The sequence below is a fragment of the Euprymna scolopes genome, chromosome 44 (assembly GCF_053919585.1).
Source record: "Euprymna scolopes isolate OS-2025 chromosome 44, ASM5391958v1, whole genome shotgun sequence".
In the NCBI taxonomy this organism is placed as follows: domain Eukaryota; kingdom Metazoa; phylum Mollusca; class Cephalopoda; order Sepiida; family Sepiolidae; genus Euprymna; species Euprymna scolopes.
This window is the reverse complement of record NC_136525.1, coordinates 44,453,702-44,472,646: the sequence shown is the minus strand read 5'-3', so window position 1 is coordinate 44,472,646 and position 18,945 is coordinate 44,453,702. Positions and strand designations below refer to the sequence as shown.

The 18,945-nt window shown below is 35.5% G+C and overlaps 1 protein-coding gene across 1 annotated transcript in view; it reads left to right on the top strand.

The window, feature by feature from the left end:
* LOC145268827 (rap guanine nucleotide exchange factor 1-like) overlaps positions 1–18,945 on the top strand; it is a 307,722-nt gene that overhangs the window by 135,982 nt on the left and 152,795 nt on the right. The window contains exon 3 of the mRNA XM_080124477.1: positions 14,838–15,010. Within this exon, the coding sequence (XP_079980603.1) occupies positions 14,838–15,010 (173 nt within the window). The remainder of the gene's footprint in view (positions 1–14,837; positions 15,011–18,945) is intronic.

Below are 18,945 nucleotides of genomic sequence, written 5' to 3'. Positions count from 1 at the left end.
TCCAATGTGAACAAGTTCTAATTGAATCGTCCCCCTAAGTAATCCAAGTTACAAAATTCCCACTGTTTACTATGCTAAAATCACAATGACTAATGTATACCTATTAACCCTTATCCTTGAGTGGCCTCTGGGCCTTGATAAGTGGTGACACCCATGTAAAAAAAAAAAAAAAAAGTACTGGTAGGTTGAAAGAGGATGAACTTGTATGCAGGAATTGTAAGACAATAAAAATTAATGAGAACTCCGATGTAGAAAAAGTATATTTCAATGACGAAGCTATTGAGGTTGTCCAAAAGTTTTGCTATCTTGGTGATCCCATTGAAGCACAGGGCGGAGTAGGTGCTCTGAACTGTCATCTAAGCTCCAACCTCTTCCTCGCTGACAAAATGTTGCATCCCTCTGCCTGTTTTACAAGTATTCTAATGGTGGATGCTCTGACGAACTGCAAGCCCTAGTACCCCCTTGACGTAAATACTCCTGTCAAACCCGACAAGCAGTAAAGTCCCACCCCCCTCCACAGATCCCTAGATATAAGAAAGCCTGCTACTCCAATAGTTTCTTCCCCAGAACTGCTAGACTCTGGAAGTCCCTTCTGCTTCCCCAACTGTACTGACATGCAGAAGTTCAAGTGTAATGTGAACAGGCATCTTGCTGCTCAACTCCTTACATAGTATCTCTGTAACTTATGTCTCTGATAGTAGCCCCCTACATCAAAGTGGCACTCCACCTTGTTTGAGGGGGAAAATGTAATAAAAAAAAAAATTTTTAATTAAAAAAAAAAAAAAAAAAAGTGGATGGAGTCAGTTCAGGTAACTTCTACCTTTATTAATCCACAGTGTTAACTAAGAAGAGTCTATCAGGCATGTGTGCAGAGTGTATTGATATATCGTAGGGAAACCTGGCCAGTTAGTAGATGTAGGACAGTTGGGTTAGCAGGACCAGTCTCCACTCTAAGGCCAAAGAAGTCATGGAAGGAAGTGATAAGGGTGGATTTGAAAGAAAAAGAAGACCTGGCCAGAGATAGGTTTGTTTGAAAGTGAATTTCTAACAGCTGTACAACACATGCCAGAGGAATATTAGATCTGGCGAACATAAGATGTGTGCAGAACAGGAGACTTAGATGGTATAGCCACGTTGAAAGAATGGATGAGAGTTCTTGGGTTCATACATGCAGAACAGTTGAGGTAGCAGGGGAAACCCAAGGAAAACATGGAAGAAATGATAAAAAATGGATTGAGAAGTAGGGATAAATAAAGACCTAGCCAGAGATAGGTTAGTTTAGAAGTTAATTTCTAAAAGTCATCCAACACATGCCAGCGTGTAATTGAATGTTAAATCAAATAAAATGAACATCAATCCAGTCTCATAAAATGGCGTGACAATAGGGGTATAAACATAGAATATAGATTTAAATAAGTATATAATCTGGAAGGGTATCCATTAGGCCAACGATGTGCTACCACAGATCAGGCTGTCTGAAGATATTGACTTCATGAGACGAAATGCACCTAACATTGATGCTTTTTGTTTTTTTACTTCTCTTTGCAAAACTTAATTATGTTCTGCAAAAACAACAACCCACCTTTTCCCCTCTTCCCGTTTCTCCTTTCTCTTTCTATCTCCCCCACTTCCTGACTGGTTTCCTAACTTAAAATATACCAAACATTAATACTGTAACCCTTACCCACCTCCTATTGCAAAACTCATTCATGTTCTGCAGGGTAGGGAACAAAAATGATAAAATCCACTATAAAACAAGTAAACACTACAAACTAGCGATTGAAGATACAAAGAGCTTGAAGAATAAAAACCTTCTACAAAATAACTGGATTCAGCATTAAATAACCCGAAAAGGGTTGATCTATATATCTATGAAAGTGAAATTGTTTCTGTCTGTCTGTCTGTCTGTCTATCCCTACCAAATTACTCTGTCAATTTTTGGTCTACAGACTCAAGATTTGACATAAGGGGTATTGAGATTTGGGAAAATCTTTTTAATCAGTTTCCGGCCAGAAATTTGGCTGTAACGAGGTCAGTTCATCGATTTGACCTTTGAAAACTCTACCAAACTCCTCCACCAATTTTGGGTCTAAACGCTTGAACTTTTCTATGTAGGTTCCTTGGACATGGATCAAGCTTTTTAATTTGATTTGATCCCAAAACAAATGTTAAGGGGTCAAAATTGTTGTCAAAGTGAAAAAATATTTGACCTTTCAGCCAATTATTGACCTAACATTTGAAATTTTACATAAAGGGTATTAAGACAATGCAACAAGCTTTTTAATCATTTTGGGCGAAAATTTGGCTGCCAAGACGTTAAAATTGAAAGAGTTGCCCTTGGCAGACTCTACCAAACTCCTTCGCCAATTTTGGGCCTAAATACTTGAAATTTTAGATGTTGGTTACCTGAACACGAGTCAAACTTTCTAATATATATATATATTAGTGATGGGACGATTCCATTATTTTTCCCGATTCCGAAACAATTACCGATTTCGAATGAAATTCCTAATTCCGACACAATTACCGATTCTGATTCTTTATAAATCTCTAAATATTTAACTATAAACTGGGTATTTTGTCCCGATTGCTGTGAAAACACAGCTTAAATATGTATATATATTCTCAAACGTAAAAGCACACTTGTAAGGGGACAGAGCTATAGATTTTAGTTTAACTGAAAGTTTAAAATCAACAAATAGTTATTTTATTTTTACTATCAACAATGAAAGATTTTTCTTAAACCAAAATCAAATTAGAAAAGATAGTTAAAGGAATCGTTTTGGAATCCGAAAATAGGTACAAATTTTTCCGATACCGATTCTGATACCCCAGTATGTTTCAATTTTTAAAATTCCCGATTCCGATTAATCGTCCCAACACACACAACATATACACACATATGCACATAAAGTTATGAACAATACATAGGGCTCGAGCAAAGCTGGGCTGAACTGCTAGTATATATATATATATATATATATATATATAGTATACCATAAAACGACCAAACCATTAGGCCAATAATGTACCTTTAACGCATCTAAAACCAAACTCCTATCTTTACATCATCAACGCTCTGATCCCCATCTGGCATCAATTGAAATGGATGGCTCTCGTCTAGGAGAAGCCCCATGTTTTGACAAGCTTCTGGGCTTGACCTTCACTCCTGATCTGAAATGGAACACGTACATCAAGTCTGTTGCCAAGGTCGCTGGAAAGATGGTGGGATCCTTCTACTACTCCAGAAGATATCTCACTATTGATGCAATTCTCTATCTATATAAAAGCCGAGTACGTCCAAGGATGGAGTACTGCTGCCATATCTGGGCAGGAGCTGCTAAAAACAGCCTATCCTGCCTTGACAGAGTACAAAATAGATTTCGTGACTTAGTGGGGGATGCCCTTTTCTCTTCCCTGCAACCTCTCTCCCACAGAAGAGACGTTGCGAGCCTGTCTTGTTTCATTGTTATTTCCATGGCAGGTGCTCATCTGAAATCCAATCTCTGGTCCTCCCTCGCCAATCTTTCACGAAAAACACTCGTCTAGCTGAATCCACTGTCAAAAACTTTCCCCACTCTTTATCTATGCTTAAATCAAAACGTAGATTCCATGAACAAAGCTTCTTTCTTAGAAGTGCACGCCTGTGGAACTCTGTTCCGTCTGCCTGCTTCCCTCCTGACTACAACTTGGATGTCTTCAAGTCCAACGTAAACAAATTCCTGATGAACCGGCCACTAAAGTAGACACTTTATTAAATATCCACACTAACGTACTGTACTTACAATAACCCTTATCCCCGAGTGGCTTCCGGGCCTTGATAAGTGGTGACCACCTTGTAAAAAAAAAAAAAAAAAAAAAAAAAACCTCTATTCCCAAGGATGGCATCAGTAAGAAAATGTTCTCACTCTGACTCTTAGATTTCCAAAACATTCAACTCGGACTCCTTCGTCTGAATTCGTGTTGGGGTGATTAATCAGTCGGAGAAAGATTAGAACTTTTTTATGGCATCAGAATCAGTTTTTTTGCTTATTTTGCGAGGGCAAAAATGAGTCTTTATTTTTATTTATTTATTTTTTTTCTTTTTGGTTAAATCTTAAATTTTCAGTTACTCATACTATTGATAAAATTATAATGTGTCTTCAATAAGTTTCCAGATTTATATTTTTTTTTGGTATGGCACTTTTATGGGTAGCACACACATGAAACTCTAGTCCCCCTTCAAAGTAATCTCCTCTGGCTGCGATGCACTTGCTCTACCGTTGCTACAACTTCTGGAAATATCTATGTAAGTCCTCTTGTGTGAGCATGTAACTGACCTTCGAGCATCTGACAATCTTAATTGCTTGTACAAAAAAAAAAATAAAAAGTCTGGAAATTATTGAAGGCACCTCATATTCATTGGCTTTTAACTACCGGCAAAACTAAAACGTTTAGATCGACCCCCCCCCCCCACCACCACCACAAGTATATTTTATGTTTGTTTATATTACATGGGTTTTTATGGTGATTCGAATATAAAAAAAAAACAAGTGAAGCATGCACAGTAAACGAGGCATAAAAAATGACTAAGTTCAGCATTTGCACCCTCCTCCCTCCATTTAGCCCCAAAAGTTCCCAGGGGATGTCAAATCCTGGTGAAAATGAACAAACTGTGCAGTTTTAGGCCTTAACATAATCCATTCTGTTAATTTTTTTTATTCATATCATGTTTAATGTTTGTGCAAAATTTCCAAAAAATTCCAAGGCGTAGTTATTGAGAAAAGTGCAGACAGACGAACAGACAAGGGTGAATTTACAGGTCCAGCCTCCTTTTGTCGGGAGACCAAAAAAAAAAAAAAAGACAACTCTATAGTTAAATATTTAGAGAGTATAAATAATCAAAATTGTGTCGGAATCAGGAAAAATATTGGAATCGTCTCCTCATTAGTTTTAATCTTTTTTTTTTTTTTTTGGAAAGATGGTTGTAGTGCAGCACTGAATGTTTTGAAAGATTAACAGGGATGCCACCTGCATTGGTGGATTAAATCAGTCAAAAATAACAAGCTCTTCTGGCACCGAAAGACCTTTCAGCAGTATCTGAACTTCCCTGGAGAGAGTGGCTGACACTTAACTAGGCCCAAGCAAAGGTTGTCAAAACATGGGGTCCTAGATATGACGTTAAACTATATCCGCTGGTGAGGCCCCAGCTTGCGGCCTTTAAAGAGTGTGGAGCCACCCTTTAATTGCCATTGCTCCCAGGTCCACAGACTCAGAGTGGTAGTACCTGTTAGGATCCCAACTTTGAGTTAAATAGGAACCAACTTGAAAAAAATATATATATTCTATAAAAAACATTTTCTTCATAATCACTGGATTTGACGTTAAATAACCTGAAAAGGGTTGATATGCCGTAAACCAACCAACCAACCAACCAAAACATGGAACAATCTGCACAAGTGAGGCTATGTACAGGATGCTTGGTGTTCCTATGACGCCCATGTGTAGACTATCCCACAACATCCTCAGGGATCGTCCCTCAAGCGAGGCCTGCTCAGATGTGGATCTGAGGAATGCCTCGGACTCTATCTGACGATGAAGCACGAGATGCAATAAAACACTATGATGATGACTTGGAAGACTTTATAATGTCTGATTTTTTTTCAAAGACTTAACCATCCGATTCTTAGCCTTCTTATGAATCTGACTCCTCTGTAAAAGCTGAGTCACAATTAAGGAGGAACGAGTACTCGAAGTCTTTTGACCGACAATTCTCAAGGCTGTTATTATTTCTTGACTCGGAACCTTCTAAGGCACACCTGCGATGACAAATAATTTCAAAGATACGCAAGTCTGTGTCGATAGTTTCAGAAATTGACTTTGACGTGACCATCCCCTGTTCTAATTAGCTTTGTATTCTCAATCCGTTATTTTGATGCCGTTTAAGACGTGGCCAAAAATTTGACCAAAGCTTTGGGTGTGCCGATACGCAAAAAAGAATCGGACTTAATGTAAGTTTTGATGATGATTTTTTTTTTGGGGGGGGGGGGCAAAATGATAAAATTTAATTTTAGAATGAATAAATATATTTTTTTCTTAATATAAGATGTTATATAATTATTTCCACAAACAAGTGTGTGTATGTATGTATGTATATATATATATATATATATATATATATATATATATATATATATATATATATATATATATATATATATATATATATACCCGTGGATTAAGAACTGTCCACTTATTTAGTGCTTCCTTTTTAAAATTAAATATGTTTTTAACTCTTTTTCAAAGTGTTTTTTTTAACATGTTTTATTAACTACTTGTTCTTTTATATATATATATATATATATATAAAATGAAAATTACAATTGAATTTACCAAAATGATCCAAGATGGTAAAATTAAAGTAAATTATAAATATTAAAGAATTAATATTTATAAAATTATCTCAGCCAGATATAAAAGCTCGATAAAACCAAATAGGAAATAGAGCTTATAATATGAGCAAACAGTTAATAAAATATGTTAAAAAACACTTTGAAATGAGTTAAAAACATATTTAATTTGAAAAGGAAACACTAGATAAATGGATAGTTCTTAATTCGCGGAGTTTCGAAGAAATACTTTCCTTCTCATCAGAGGGTAGGAATTAGCAAAATGCGGGATCGGATTTTGCATGCAGAAGTATTTGATGAAACAACAAGTAAGTCAAAGATATATATATACACGCTTTATTTTTTATTACCGTATCTTTCTGTTAAGTTACATTATTGTTTCGGCTACATGGCCGTTTTCTTGGCTGTCTGTAGTGTCCTCAGACTTTTACAGAAAAAAGGTGTTTTTTTTCTATAAAAGTCTGAGGACGCTACAGGCGGCCAAAAAAACGGCTGTGTAGCCGAAACAATAATGTAACTTAACAGAAAGATACGGTAATAAAAAAAAAATAAAACGCATATTTGCTCTACAACAGTATTGAGCACTTTCTTCGGTTTTTATTAATTACCATCTTCACTAAATATATATATATATATATAGATAGATATATTTGTAGTCATCGACATACAATCCTGTTTCGTTGTATCACAACTCATCAGTGCCGCTAGACTAGCATCTTTCCCAAGCCAAGGATTGAACCTAGAACCGTTGTGTTGAGTCAGCAGTTCTCCCACTCGACGATGGAATCGACGCCCGTAAATAACTCGTCGGAATGTCTATTTAAATAGACACCTGCCACCACTTTTTATAGTGCTCAAATCGCCTGTTTGTAAACAAACAAACAAACAACGAGAGAGAGAGAGAGAGAGAGAGAGAGAGAGACACATGCGTATATATTTATATATATAGAGAGACACGCATGCATACACACATATATTTATATAGACATTTATATGCATATATATATATATATATATATATATATATATATATATATATATATATATATATATAGAGAGAGAGAGAGAGATACACAAACATATATATTGCCACGCTGCCTGGCGTTTCCTGGTTGTAAAATATGCTTAAATGTGATATTTTAATTTATGTAGATTTCGTATGCATTATTATAAAGTCAATTCTCTATTGATTATTATATTGTACCCAATATATATAATAATGATTTATAATGATCTTTTCCTTGTTGATTGCCGCATTAAGTTGGTCCTGTGCAGTTCTTGGGCATCCACCCTCCTAGGTTTTGCCTTCTCTCATTGAGATGTGGTTAGTTTATTGCTGAGGTGCCCCAAGTGGAGAATGCCGATGGGGCTGCGCAGGCATCTTTTGCGGGTTTAGAGTGCTCCTACCCTGCAGCGCTGATATTTCAATCGCACTTTCCAACTCTTGGATCACATTCCTCGGGTAGGAGAGAAATAAATTGCAGCTTAAATGCCAACAACAATCGTACCCAGTGTGAACGGGTACTTTGGCGAGTTTAACACATTGGCAAATATCAATTTTGGAAGTAGTTTTCAATGATAAGAAATTGGTGAGAGGGGGGGGGTTCTTTTTAACTCACCTTATATCCCCCCTCCTCCATCATGCTTTCTTGTAATCAGATATCTGGCTTTAGTATAGTTTACTGATAAATTCAACTTCTGTAGGGCATCCAGTTAGAGCGGGGTGGAAGTTTTGAAGATAGATAAGGGAGCGACCTTTTTTCTTTGGTCCTGTTAAATTTGAACTTTCCCTCCCCCTCTTCGCCGTCTCTCCCGTTTCTGTCTTGGGTCTGTGGTTATCTAAAAATGTTAACTGCAGAAATTCCTTCTTCAGATGGAATTGCTGTGCAGTACTGTTGCCAACATCGACCGGAATAATATATCGACGTCTGGTGTTCAACTTTAAAAAAAAAAAAAAAAAAAAAAAGGCTAGAGATTTCATTTTTGAAACGTTATCTGCCCCCCCCTCCCAAATGGATATTCTTAACATACAGTCGTACGGAAAATACGAAAGGATATACTATGTAAGTAATCTGTTTCCTGAGGGGTTTTTGCTATTTGAAAAAGTTGCAAGAAAGGCTGGGGCAGCGATTTCCAACCACCGTGCCACGGTGCATCAGTGTGCAGCAGCGGTATGATTACTGGTGTGCTACAAAGAAGTTCTTATTTACTCCCCCCCCCCCATGGGACAGAGTTAGACACCAGGGTCGTTTTTTAGCGTGGGGAAAGGAACCAAAAAAAAAAAAAAAATGTCTCAGTCGTGAAAGATTTCTCCTCCACTGACAGAGACCAAGAAATTGAAGTGCAGCATCTGAAGATAGATACTACACTTTGATCTTGACCCGAAGGCCAACAAAGAAGTTATAGGTGGAAGTTACAAGGTGTTTTCTTTTTGTGTATTTTTTTTTTCTTGTTCTTTCTTTTTTCTTTTTTTTTTTTTTATTTTTGCAGACCGTTATCCTCATCTTCATAGTTGTTGTTGTTGCTTCACCATGTTTCAGTCAACTCATCTTCTGGCCTTCATCAAGTGGTTAACCGCGGCTCTTCAGGGCGCATGGTGCAGTGGATAGAGATGTTGAGTCTCTACGGTTCCAGATGAGCATTGTCTGAGGATAGCGGTTTCAATCCTACCCAAAGCCGGTCAAAAGCTTAGTTGGTCAAAAACGTGGTGAGACGACAACTATGGAAGGCAGTAATTACTGAGGATATAGTTATAAGACTCAGCATTCCTATCCTGAAGAAGGCCAGAGGATGAGTTGGCCAAAATGTGGTGAAACATCTATGAAGATGAGGATAAGTCTGTAAAAAAAAACAAAAAAAACACGGATTATGAAGCCTCATCTCAAAAAGGATAAAAAAAAAATAAATAAATAAAATGTATTTTTTTATTTTTTATTTTTACCATGTAGTCACTGCTTATCAAGGTCTGGAGGCCACTCAAGGATAAGGGTTAATCGGATAAGCTAATTTATTTCAAGACTATTCGAGAACTTGTTTGAGTTGGGCTTGAAAATGATCATGTGATAGTCAGCTGGGATGCAGCTCCACGGTATTGTGTTCCACAAACCAGCAGTTCTGCGGAGGGAAGCCTTGCTCATGGAATTTTTGTTTAGTTTTAGGCACAGATAGAGAGTAATAGAAATGGCTGGTAGTTTGATAGTGTTGGGTGTTTGGTATGAATGCTTTACGGGAGGGGGGCATAAAGTAAAGCTCAGTCGAACACCTGCTAGGAAAATAAAGCAGAGATAGATTCACAAGCTTTCATATCGACTGGAGTTATTTGTATTAATTCACACATTATTACTTATATAATAACTAGCCTGGGTGCCCTGCGTTGCCCGGGTGTTTGGAGGTGTGTGTTGAGCAAAAAAAAAGAAAAAAAAAGTGGTAGTAGGCAGGCATGCAGGCTCAAACCGTTACCGTGAAGGAGGAAAAGAACATGAAAAAATAGAAAGGTGACGTCTTTGCTGTTGCATTTATCGCCAAACCGGAAGTGACGAATGTAAAAATTAAGACTAGTCAATCGACTTTCGAACATTTCGGCGAAAAAAGCGACCCCCCCCGTACACAAAAGTGCCAAGTTGAGTGTGAAGGAATTAATGTTTTTAGCCGATTTTCCGATATTTGTCGTCCAAAGGGTCGAGCTTCAAAACAATACTGATCTTGTGAAAATCTGTCGAAAGTTTTAGACAGACGTAATACATGCATACAGTTAAAAAGACAGGTGAGATTTATATTATGGAAGAGGATGTTTAAATATAAAAAAGAAGAAAATACATATAATAAACTGTTCCTATTTACAATGTCTCCCCACGGGACAGAGTTAGACACCAGGGTCGTTTTTTTAACGTGGAGAAAAGGAACAAAAAAAAAAATTGTCTCAGTCGTGAAGGACCTCTCCTCCACTGACAGAGAACCAGAAACTGAAGTGCAGCACCCGAAGAATAGATACCACACTTCGATCTTGTCCCAAAAACTGTTTTAGAAGAGGATTTTAAATACAAATAAAAAATTTTTATCTTTTTTTTTTGTTTTTTCTAATTTTGGATTTAAAATTCCGCATCAGAGAAAGAGTTCCTAACTTTTATTGGTCTTTTTTGTTTTCCTCTGAAGTAAAAGTCCATCCTTATATTGTTATGAAGGTTGCACTAATTGGTATAGCATATAGAACTCTATTTCTTTTTATCAAACTGAAAAGGTATGCGGTCGGCAAATATGAAGCCGAAAAAATATCGGCAAATAAAAGCATCTTAAAATGAAAAAAATAGAATAAACAAATAAACTGTTTTAGAACACACTTTTAAGTGTAAGTAAAATATCTTTTTTTTTTTTTTGTAATTAATTTCGGATTTAAAATTTCTCATCAGAGAAAGAGTTTTTGTTGATCTTTTTTTTTTTCCTTGGGAAGTTAAAGTCCAAAAAAGAAGAAATAAATATTATTAGCAATGTTTGTAAATTTTGTTAGCAATGTTTATAATATTATTAGCAATGTTTATAAATATTGTTAGCAATGTTTGTAAATTTTGTTAGCAATGTTTATAAATATTATTAGCAATGTTTGTAAATTTTATTAGCAATGTTTATAAATATTGTTAGCAATGTTTATAAATATTGTTAGCAATGTTTATAATATTATTAGCAATGTTTATAAATATTGTTATCAATGTTTGTAAATTTTGTTAGCAATGTTTATAAATATTATTAGCAATGTTTATAAATATTATTAGCAATGTTTGTAAATTTTATTAACAATGTTTATAAATATTGTTAGCAATGTTTGTAAATATTATTAGCAATGCTTGTAAACATTGTTAGCAATGCTTGTAAACATTGTTAGCAATGCTTGTAAACATTGTTAGCAATGCTTGTAAATATTGTTAGCAATGTTTGTAAATATTATTAGCAATGTTTATAAATATTATTGGCAATGTTTATAAGTATTATTAGCAATGCTTGTAAATATTGTTAGCAATGTTTGTAAATATTATTAGCAATGTTTGTAAATATTGTTAGCAATGTTTGTAAATATTGTTAGCAATGTTTGTAAATATTGTTAGCATTGTTATGCTTGATACCATCCATCTCGTTTACAATATTAAGATTCTTTGTGGGTATATATTATTTGATATTTATGTTTGGAGGATTAAATTTTAACAGAGGCGGGAGGGGGGAATTATAGAAGCATAGAGTGAAGATAGACGTGTTGTATATGTTTCCATCAGTTTGCAGAACCTGCATTACCAAGATGTTTCCCGTTATTAGTGAGCATTTGACATGTTTAAAAACTGAAGAATATTTTCCCTCGAGCAACATTATAGAATTATTTTTGCTTAAATTTCTTAAAATTTCACAATTCAAATTTTAATTCAGATCCGTCAAAATAAAGGCGATTATTGCTGACCAGGTAATGCTAAGAGGAAAAAGAGCCAACACTTTAGTCATCTCGCCCACGTGACTTATGACGTCATGGGTAGTCTAGTAGTTAACTAAAGATGATCATCTCATAAGAAAACCGAAAATCTAATAGGGAATTAATAAAAATGAATGTTTAAAAAGAATATGCAAATTAGCTTGATCTTTTGCTAGTGAATGCAATTCCACGACCCATATATATAACAAAGTTGTGTTTTCTTTTTAAATAAATAAAAAAGGATCTTTAATATGACTATCAATACAAAAAAAAAAATTATAGGAGTGTGTGTGTATATATATATATATATATATATATAAATTTTAAATATTTCAAGTTTGTGAAGCAATAGCTAGACGGCAAAACCAACTAGTCTCGAATAATACTGAATTTTAGTTGATTCATTGTGCTCATCTGCGAAACGCTGATAAACTAATTAATCCGTTTGCCATATTACAAAATGTCTATTGTTTGCAACCATTTTTTTTTTTTCTTTCAACGCCATTTTTTCTTTTCCTTATCATTGGCGGCCGCCAATGAAAGGCCTTTTCATCAAATGCTGGCATCGTATTTGGATCGTCCGTCATAAATATAACATTTTTCATTTTTTTTCTTATACAGTTTTTTTTTGTTTGTTTGTTTTTTCTGTCTACCTAAATACAAAACCTGGCCTCATTTGTCTGCTGTTGGCTTCGTATGTGAACACTAACATCTAATTAAGAATTGGTTCGTTGAAATAACTAGAAATTGCATTTTTATTTATTTACAATCAGGTTGTTTGCAAGATCTTACAGACTACCCCTGGATTCATTTTTATAACATTTAAAAAATATCTATCTAATATATATATATGTAATATTTCAGATTTGCAAACAGACATTGTCTCTATCTTTTTTTTGATCGAGTTTTAAAAAATTCCCTCGTTTTGAGTGTTTGTCTTTTTCATATAAATAAAGCGAAACTAATCGAACGTAACCGACAACTTCCGGCCGGGTAGTATCTGTTCTGTAATTTGTCCTTGATCAATGTAGGGGAAACCCTTCATACTGAAACAATTACTATTTCTTTTGGATACTGCCAGAGTGCCTTCTTTTTTTTTGGGGGGGGGGTTGCTTTTCTCCCACGTTAAAAACGACCTTCGTGGGAGGTTCAAAAGCGTTTAAAAGTAACGCCATTTCTGCAAGTCATCTTTTTGATTGACTACATTTAATTTAAACACTTTATACCTCTGGTCGCGTCATGGAGTAGGGCTAAGACGTCAGGTTTTCTTTTTGCCTTCGCGTCACAGGTTCAAGCCTGCTTACCTACTAACACTTTTTTTTTTTTGTACTCAACACACACCTCCAAACACCTGGGCAATGCCGGGCACCCCCACTAGTACCATCAAAGTCTCATGTTCTGCACACATTTCTCTATACTCTCCAGATATTATATTCCTCTCAGCTCATCAGAACTTAGCCTGGCTTTTAGACTAACTTTAAACATCCATTGTATTGTTCTTATATCATTTCTCTCCATGCAACACATGTCCTCAACCTTCACTGACCAGGTTCAACTTCCATGCATTATCACACTGCAGACATATGCCTTGTAGATTCTTCTCTTGGTCAACAGTGATAACACTATGCTGGTTAATAATTGCTATAGCCGAAAACTCTCCAATTCCCAAACCTTTCAGAAATTCACCGACATTTAGGTTGAATTTAGATGCATTATTAAGTTGTGTGACATAGTATGAGCTGTTCTTTGATCGTGGACCACAATAAAATGGCCATTTTTAAAAAAAGGAGGGTGCACCTGTAAATTCACCCTTGTCTGTCCGCACTTTTCTCAATAGCTACACCTTGGAATTTAAAAAATTTTTACACAAACATTAAACATAATATGAGTAAAAAAGTAACAGAACGGATTTCCTGGGAAAACTCCGGTTGCCCACCTAGAGGTGCCCTTTGGGTTAAAATAGCTAAAATTGACACTTTTGTGCTTATTAAAAAAAAAAAAAAAATGATGCCTTTGATTTTTATAAAACTTTCTGAAAAGTTGTAACTAACTGATCTCTATATAATTTTGTTTGTCTATACTTTGCGATAACTCTTTTAGGGCTGATAAAAAATAAAAAAAAACTCCATTTTTGGGACCATTTTATCATATTTGTCCCAAATTTTCTGTATGTCTATTCAGCAGTTTTGTTAAAATGTTTTTGACTCCTAATGGGGGTATGACACCAATGATTTCGACGATCGTTTTTATAATCACAAGTTATAATAACTAACCAATGAGAAGTTTCCAAAGTTACTATAAAAATTGTTGAATTTTGGATTCAATCAGTTCGCCATTGTCTCTGTCATGAACCTGCATTTGATTCTTCGCCGCCATCTTTGTTACTAGGAATTACTTAACACTCAGGATCGGAACTGCAGTGATTCTTCACCGCCATCTTTGTTCAACATAATGTCTCAACACTTAACAGTGCTGAACTCAAATTTACATATGTTAAGGCCTTCGGGACTTTTGGGGCAAATAGGGAAGAGGGGGCAAATGATGGACTTAGTCATTTCTTTTTTTTACATGGTGCAGAACTCAAATTTACATATGTTAAGGCCTAAAACTGCACTGTTTGTTCATTTTCACCAGGATTTGACGTTCCTTGACGACTCTTGGGGCTTAAGAAGGAGGGCAATGCTGAACTTAGTCATTGTTTTTTTTTTTTATGCCTCGTTCACTGTACACTCACGCGGGACCATACATACTTCGCTTGTTTTTATGGAAATCGCTCCAGACAAAGTGTGAAGCCACTTGATGTAAGGATCTAACAAAACAAAAACGATTATTATTCTTTTTTATTGATTAGTTTTGTTTCAACGATTTCAAATAGTGAATAGGAATTAAATTGCAAAGCAATAGTTAATATTGTTGTATGACTTCTCTTTTGATGTTGGTGAATGTATGCCCTCTCAGAGTGCACATTTCTAATATTTCTTTTTCTCTTCGTTTTTCAGGATGTAGACAAGTTAAAAATAGAGGTGGACCAAGTCTACAAATCATTAACATACATCAAGGAGGTGGTTGACAAAGAAACCTTACAGATTCTTCCGGCCACAGCATCTGCTGTCTTGGAGACCGTGACGGGGGTCTTCTCTTTGCTGAGCAATTATTTTGCTAACCAAGACAGGTGAGACGGGGATACGAGTTCTCCACTTTTTTTTATAATGAAATTCCATTTTTTATTTGTTTTTATTTTAATCCCCCCCCCCCCCCAAAAAAAAATAGTTTTCTGCTTAAATTGCTACAGCCGCCTATAGATGTGAGTTTTTGTTGTTTTTTCTTTGTTTGTTTTTTTTATCAAAATCTGCTTTTTTATATTAAATAAACAAAAGCTACATAATCGCTAGAGCCTTACCTCCTTATTTTTTTTTAGTTCTTATTTAGCTGGATTTCTCTTTCACTTTTTCTCTTTTCCTTATTTTCTCTCTTCCACTTCCTTTCTCTGTCTTGTCTTTTCCCTGCCCCTCCTTTTCCCTCTTCTTACAGTTCTCTCTGAAAACTGAAAATATTTATTTTGCTGAAACAGTTCATAATGTGAGTTCTCACACATTTTAGTCAAAATTCTCGTTTTTATTTATTTATTTTTTGAGGGGCTCTCGTTCAGGATTCTCCATATTAAAAAAAACAAATATAAACTTTTTATATGATGCACATACTCGTGACAAAACAAAAATATCATATTCCAAAAATCACATGAATTGATCAAAGTTTTATTTTTAAATAATAAAATAAAATTTATGGTTAAGCAAAAAGGGACGGTCTCGGATTGCCAGTTTGAAGAAACAAGGGCAGATAACTCCACAATGATTCAATAAGTCTTGTAATGCCTTTGATTTCCCATTAATCACTTAAAATCGTTTAAAAATGATTTTTTCTTTACCACAATCTATATATCTATAAAAGTGAAAGTGTGTGTCTGTGTACATTTCCCTACGCAATAACTCTGTCAATTTTCAGTCTACAGAATCGAAATTTGATATACAGGGTATGGAGATTTGGAAAAATCTTTGTAATTCATTTTCGGCCAGAAATTTGGCTTTTAAGGGGTCAAAGTTCAACGATTTGACCTTTGAGAACTCTAACAAGCTCCTCCGCCAATTTCAGGTCTAAACACTTGAAATTTTAGATATAGGTTCCTTGGACATGGATCTAACTTAATAACTTGACTTGAGCCCAAAACAAATGTTAAGGGGTAATAATAGGGGTCAAAGTTAAAAAATTTTTGGACCTCTGCGGTCTCTACCAAATTACTCAGATAATTTCTGGTGTAAACATATAAAAATTTTACATAAAGGGTATTCAGAGATAGGGCAAGCTTTTTAATCGGTTTGGGTCAAAAATTTGAGCTACAAATATATAAATCTATGTATGTTTTCATGTTTGCCTAAAACTTTCGACAGAGGCGACGGATTTTCACAAGATCAGTATCGTTTTGAAGCTTGACCCTTCACACATCAAATACCGAAAAATTGGCTAAAAACATTAATTTCTTCACCCTCAACTGAGCACTTTTCTACAGGGGTGGGGGGGTCGCTTTTTTCGCCGATATTTTCGAAAGTCATCCTCTCTTTTCGATTGTTTAGCCTTAATTTAAACTTACGTCACTTCCGATTTGGCAGTGGTCGTAACAGCAAAGACGTTACGTTTTTTCCCCCCCCATTCTTTTCCTCCTCTGCGGTACGGGTTCGAGCCTGTCTTCCTACTACCATTTTTTTTTTTTTTGGGCTCAACACACACCTCCAAACACCCATGCTAGTAAAACTATATGATCAATTTACATGATTTTCGTTTTATCACAATATTTTTTATTGATTAGTTTTGTTTCAACGATTTCAAGTAGTGAATAGGAATTAAATTGCAAAGCAATAGTTAATATTATATATATATTTCTGTATTTTTGTTATTTTAATATGGCAAAATTCTGGACAAGCATCTTGTTGCAATATTTTTGACTGATAATAGGGGTATGGTCCCTCACAGTTGGGTGATTCTATTTATAAACGCTGCTGCTAGAAACTGACGAATCAAATTCATGTTCTGCTATCAACCAATCAGAAACCAGAATTGCTCCATAAAAATTAAACCTTTTTTAGTAACGTTGCTTATGTTTTCTTCATGTCAGCACGGGAAAAATCTTTTGCTCTTTCGCTACAAAATTATAAAGTCAGGAACCTGTACAGAACAGCTGTCCACTGAGAACTCGTCATCTCCAGGACTTATATAGAATAACTAACCATTGGAAACTTGTGAAACTAAACCTGGTTTACAACTCAAGACAATTTTCTTTTTTAAATATATAATAAAAAAATTAAAAAAAAAAAAACGGATTTCTGCTTAAAATGCTAGAACTGACTATGGATGTGCATTCTGCACTTTTTGGTCAAAGCTGATTCCTGTATAATAGCTTGGGCCTTACCTCCTTATTTTTTTGTCCATATTTAGCTGGATTTTATTTCTCTTCCCCTCATCATAGTCTCATCAATATTTGTAATGTAGAAACATTAGAGTTTTTCCATTCTCGGGACACGGCCTGTTCCCCATAGGTTCATACACATTATCACCTGTACTAAAGAGCCTCTTACTCTCCACGGATGAAGCTGATGTACTTAAATATTTAGAAGCCAGGTTACCCAACAGTAGTAAGGTCTCCTGCATCTTTTTCCACCACTAAAATGAATCGTCACCTCTTGCGAGTAGTCATAAAGCAACATAATGATCAAGTTGATTAACCCCTTTTGAGTTTAGCTTGTACATCTTGTATTTCTGTTGTATTAGCAGCTGCAGTCTCCAGGTTTAACTCGGATTCTACCTGCTCTAAGTTTGGATTTAGTACTGTAGGCTTATTCGAAACTAATTCATCAGTACTGTAGGCTTATTCGAAGCTAATTCATCAGTACTGTAGGCTTATTCGAAGCGAATTCATCAGTACTGTAGGCTTATTCGAAGCGAATTCATCAGTACTGTAGGCTTATTCAAAGCTAATTCATCAGTACTGTAGGCTTATTCGAAGCGAATTCATCAGTACTGTAGGCTTATTCGAAGCGAAATCAGTACTGTAGGCTTATTCGAAGCGAATTCATCAGTACTGTAGGCTTATTCGAAGCTAATTCAACAGTACTGTAGGCTTATTCGAAGCTAATTCATCAGTACTGTAGGCTTATTCGAAGCTAATTCATCAGTACTGTAGGCTTATTTGAAGCTAATTCAACAGTACTATAGGCTTATTCGAAGCTAATTCATCAAACCAGTTTGAAGGATACAGTTTTACTTTCACTTTGTTCTTCTTGACCCTCAGCAGAGCTTGAAGAAGTGTATCCTGCCAATTCTGCTTCATTATCATCAGTGAGGCTATGACAACAGCATATTGTTTTCCTTGTTTTGATTCTCAGGATATATACTCAAGAGTCAAAACAATGAGAAGAATATGCTGTTGTCATAGCCCTAATCATCAGTAAAAAGTAGATGTAGAATCAAATTCTTAATGGTGCTTTCTGTGTCATTTTTTTTTTTTTTTTAATTTAAATTTGAATCTTGGATCTAGGACAGTAGACTTACACAAGTTTTTATTACTTAGATAGGACTAGCCTGGGTGCCCGACGTTGCCCGGGTGTTTGGAGGTATGTGTTGAGCAAAACAGAAATTGTAGTAGGCAGGTAGACTTGAACCTATAACACGAAGGCGGGAAAGAAAGTGGAGGTGTGTGTAAGGGTATTGGTTAAGCAAAAAAAAGGGAGGGGGGATTGCGAGCACAAAAAAAAATTAGTAGTAAGCAGGCTCGAACCCGTATCACGCCAGAGGAAAAGGAGGTGAATAAAAGAAAAAAAAACTGTCTTACTGATGTGCCTACTATGGTTGTGACGTCACAGGCAGTCAAAATAACACCTATTATGCGACGTCGTGGGTGTGAGGGTCGAATGACTTGCAAAAAATGTCAGCGAAAAAAAAAACGACCCTCCCTGTAGAAAACTGCCTTAATGAAGGTGAAGGAATTAATATTTTTGGCCAATTTTCCAATGTCGTCCAAATGATACCAATCTCATGAAAATCCGTCGCCTCTGTCAA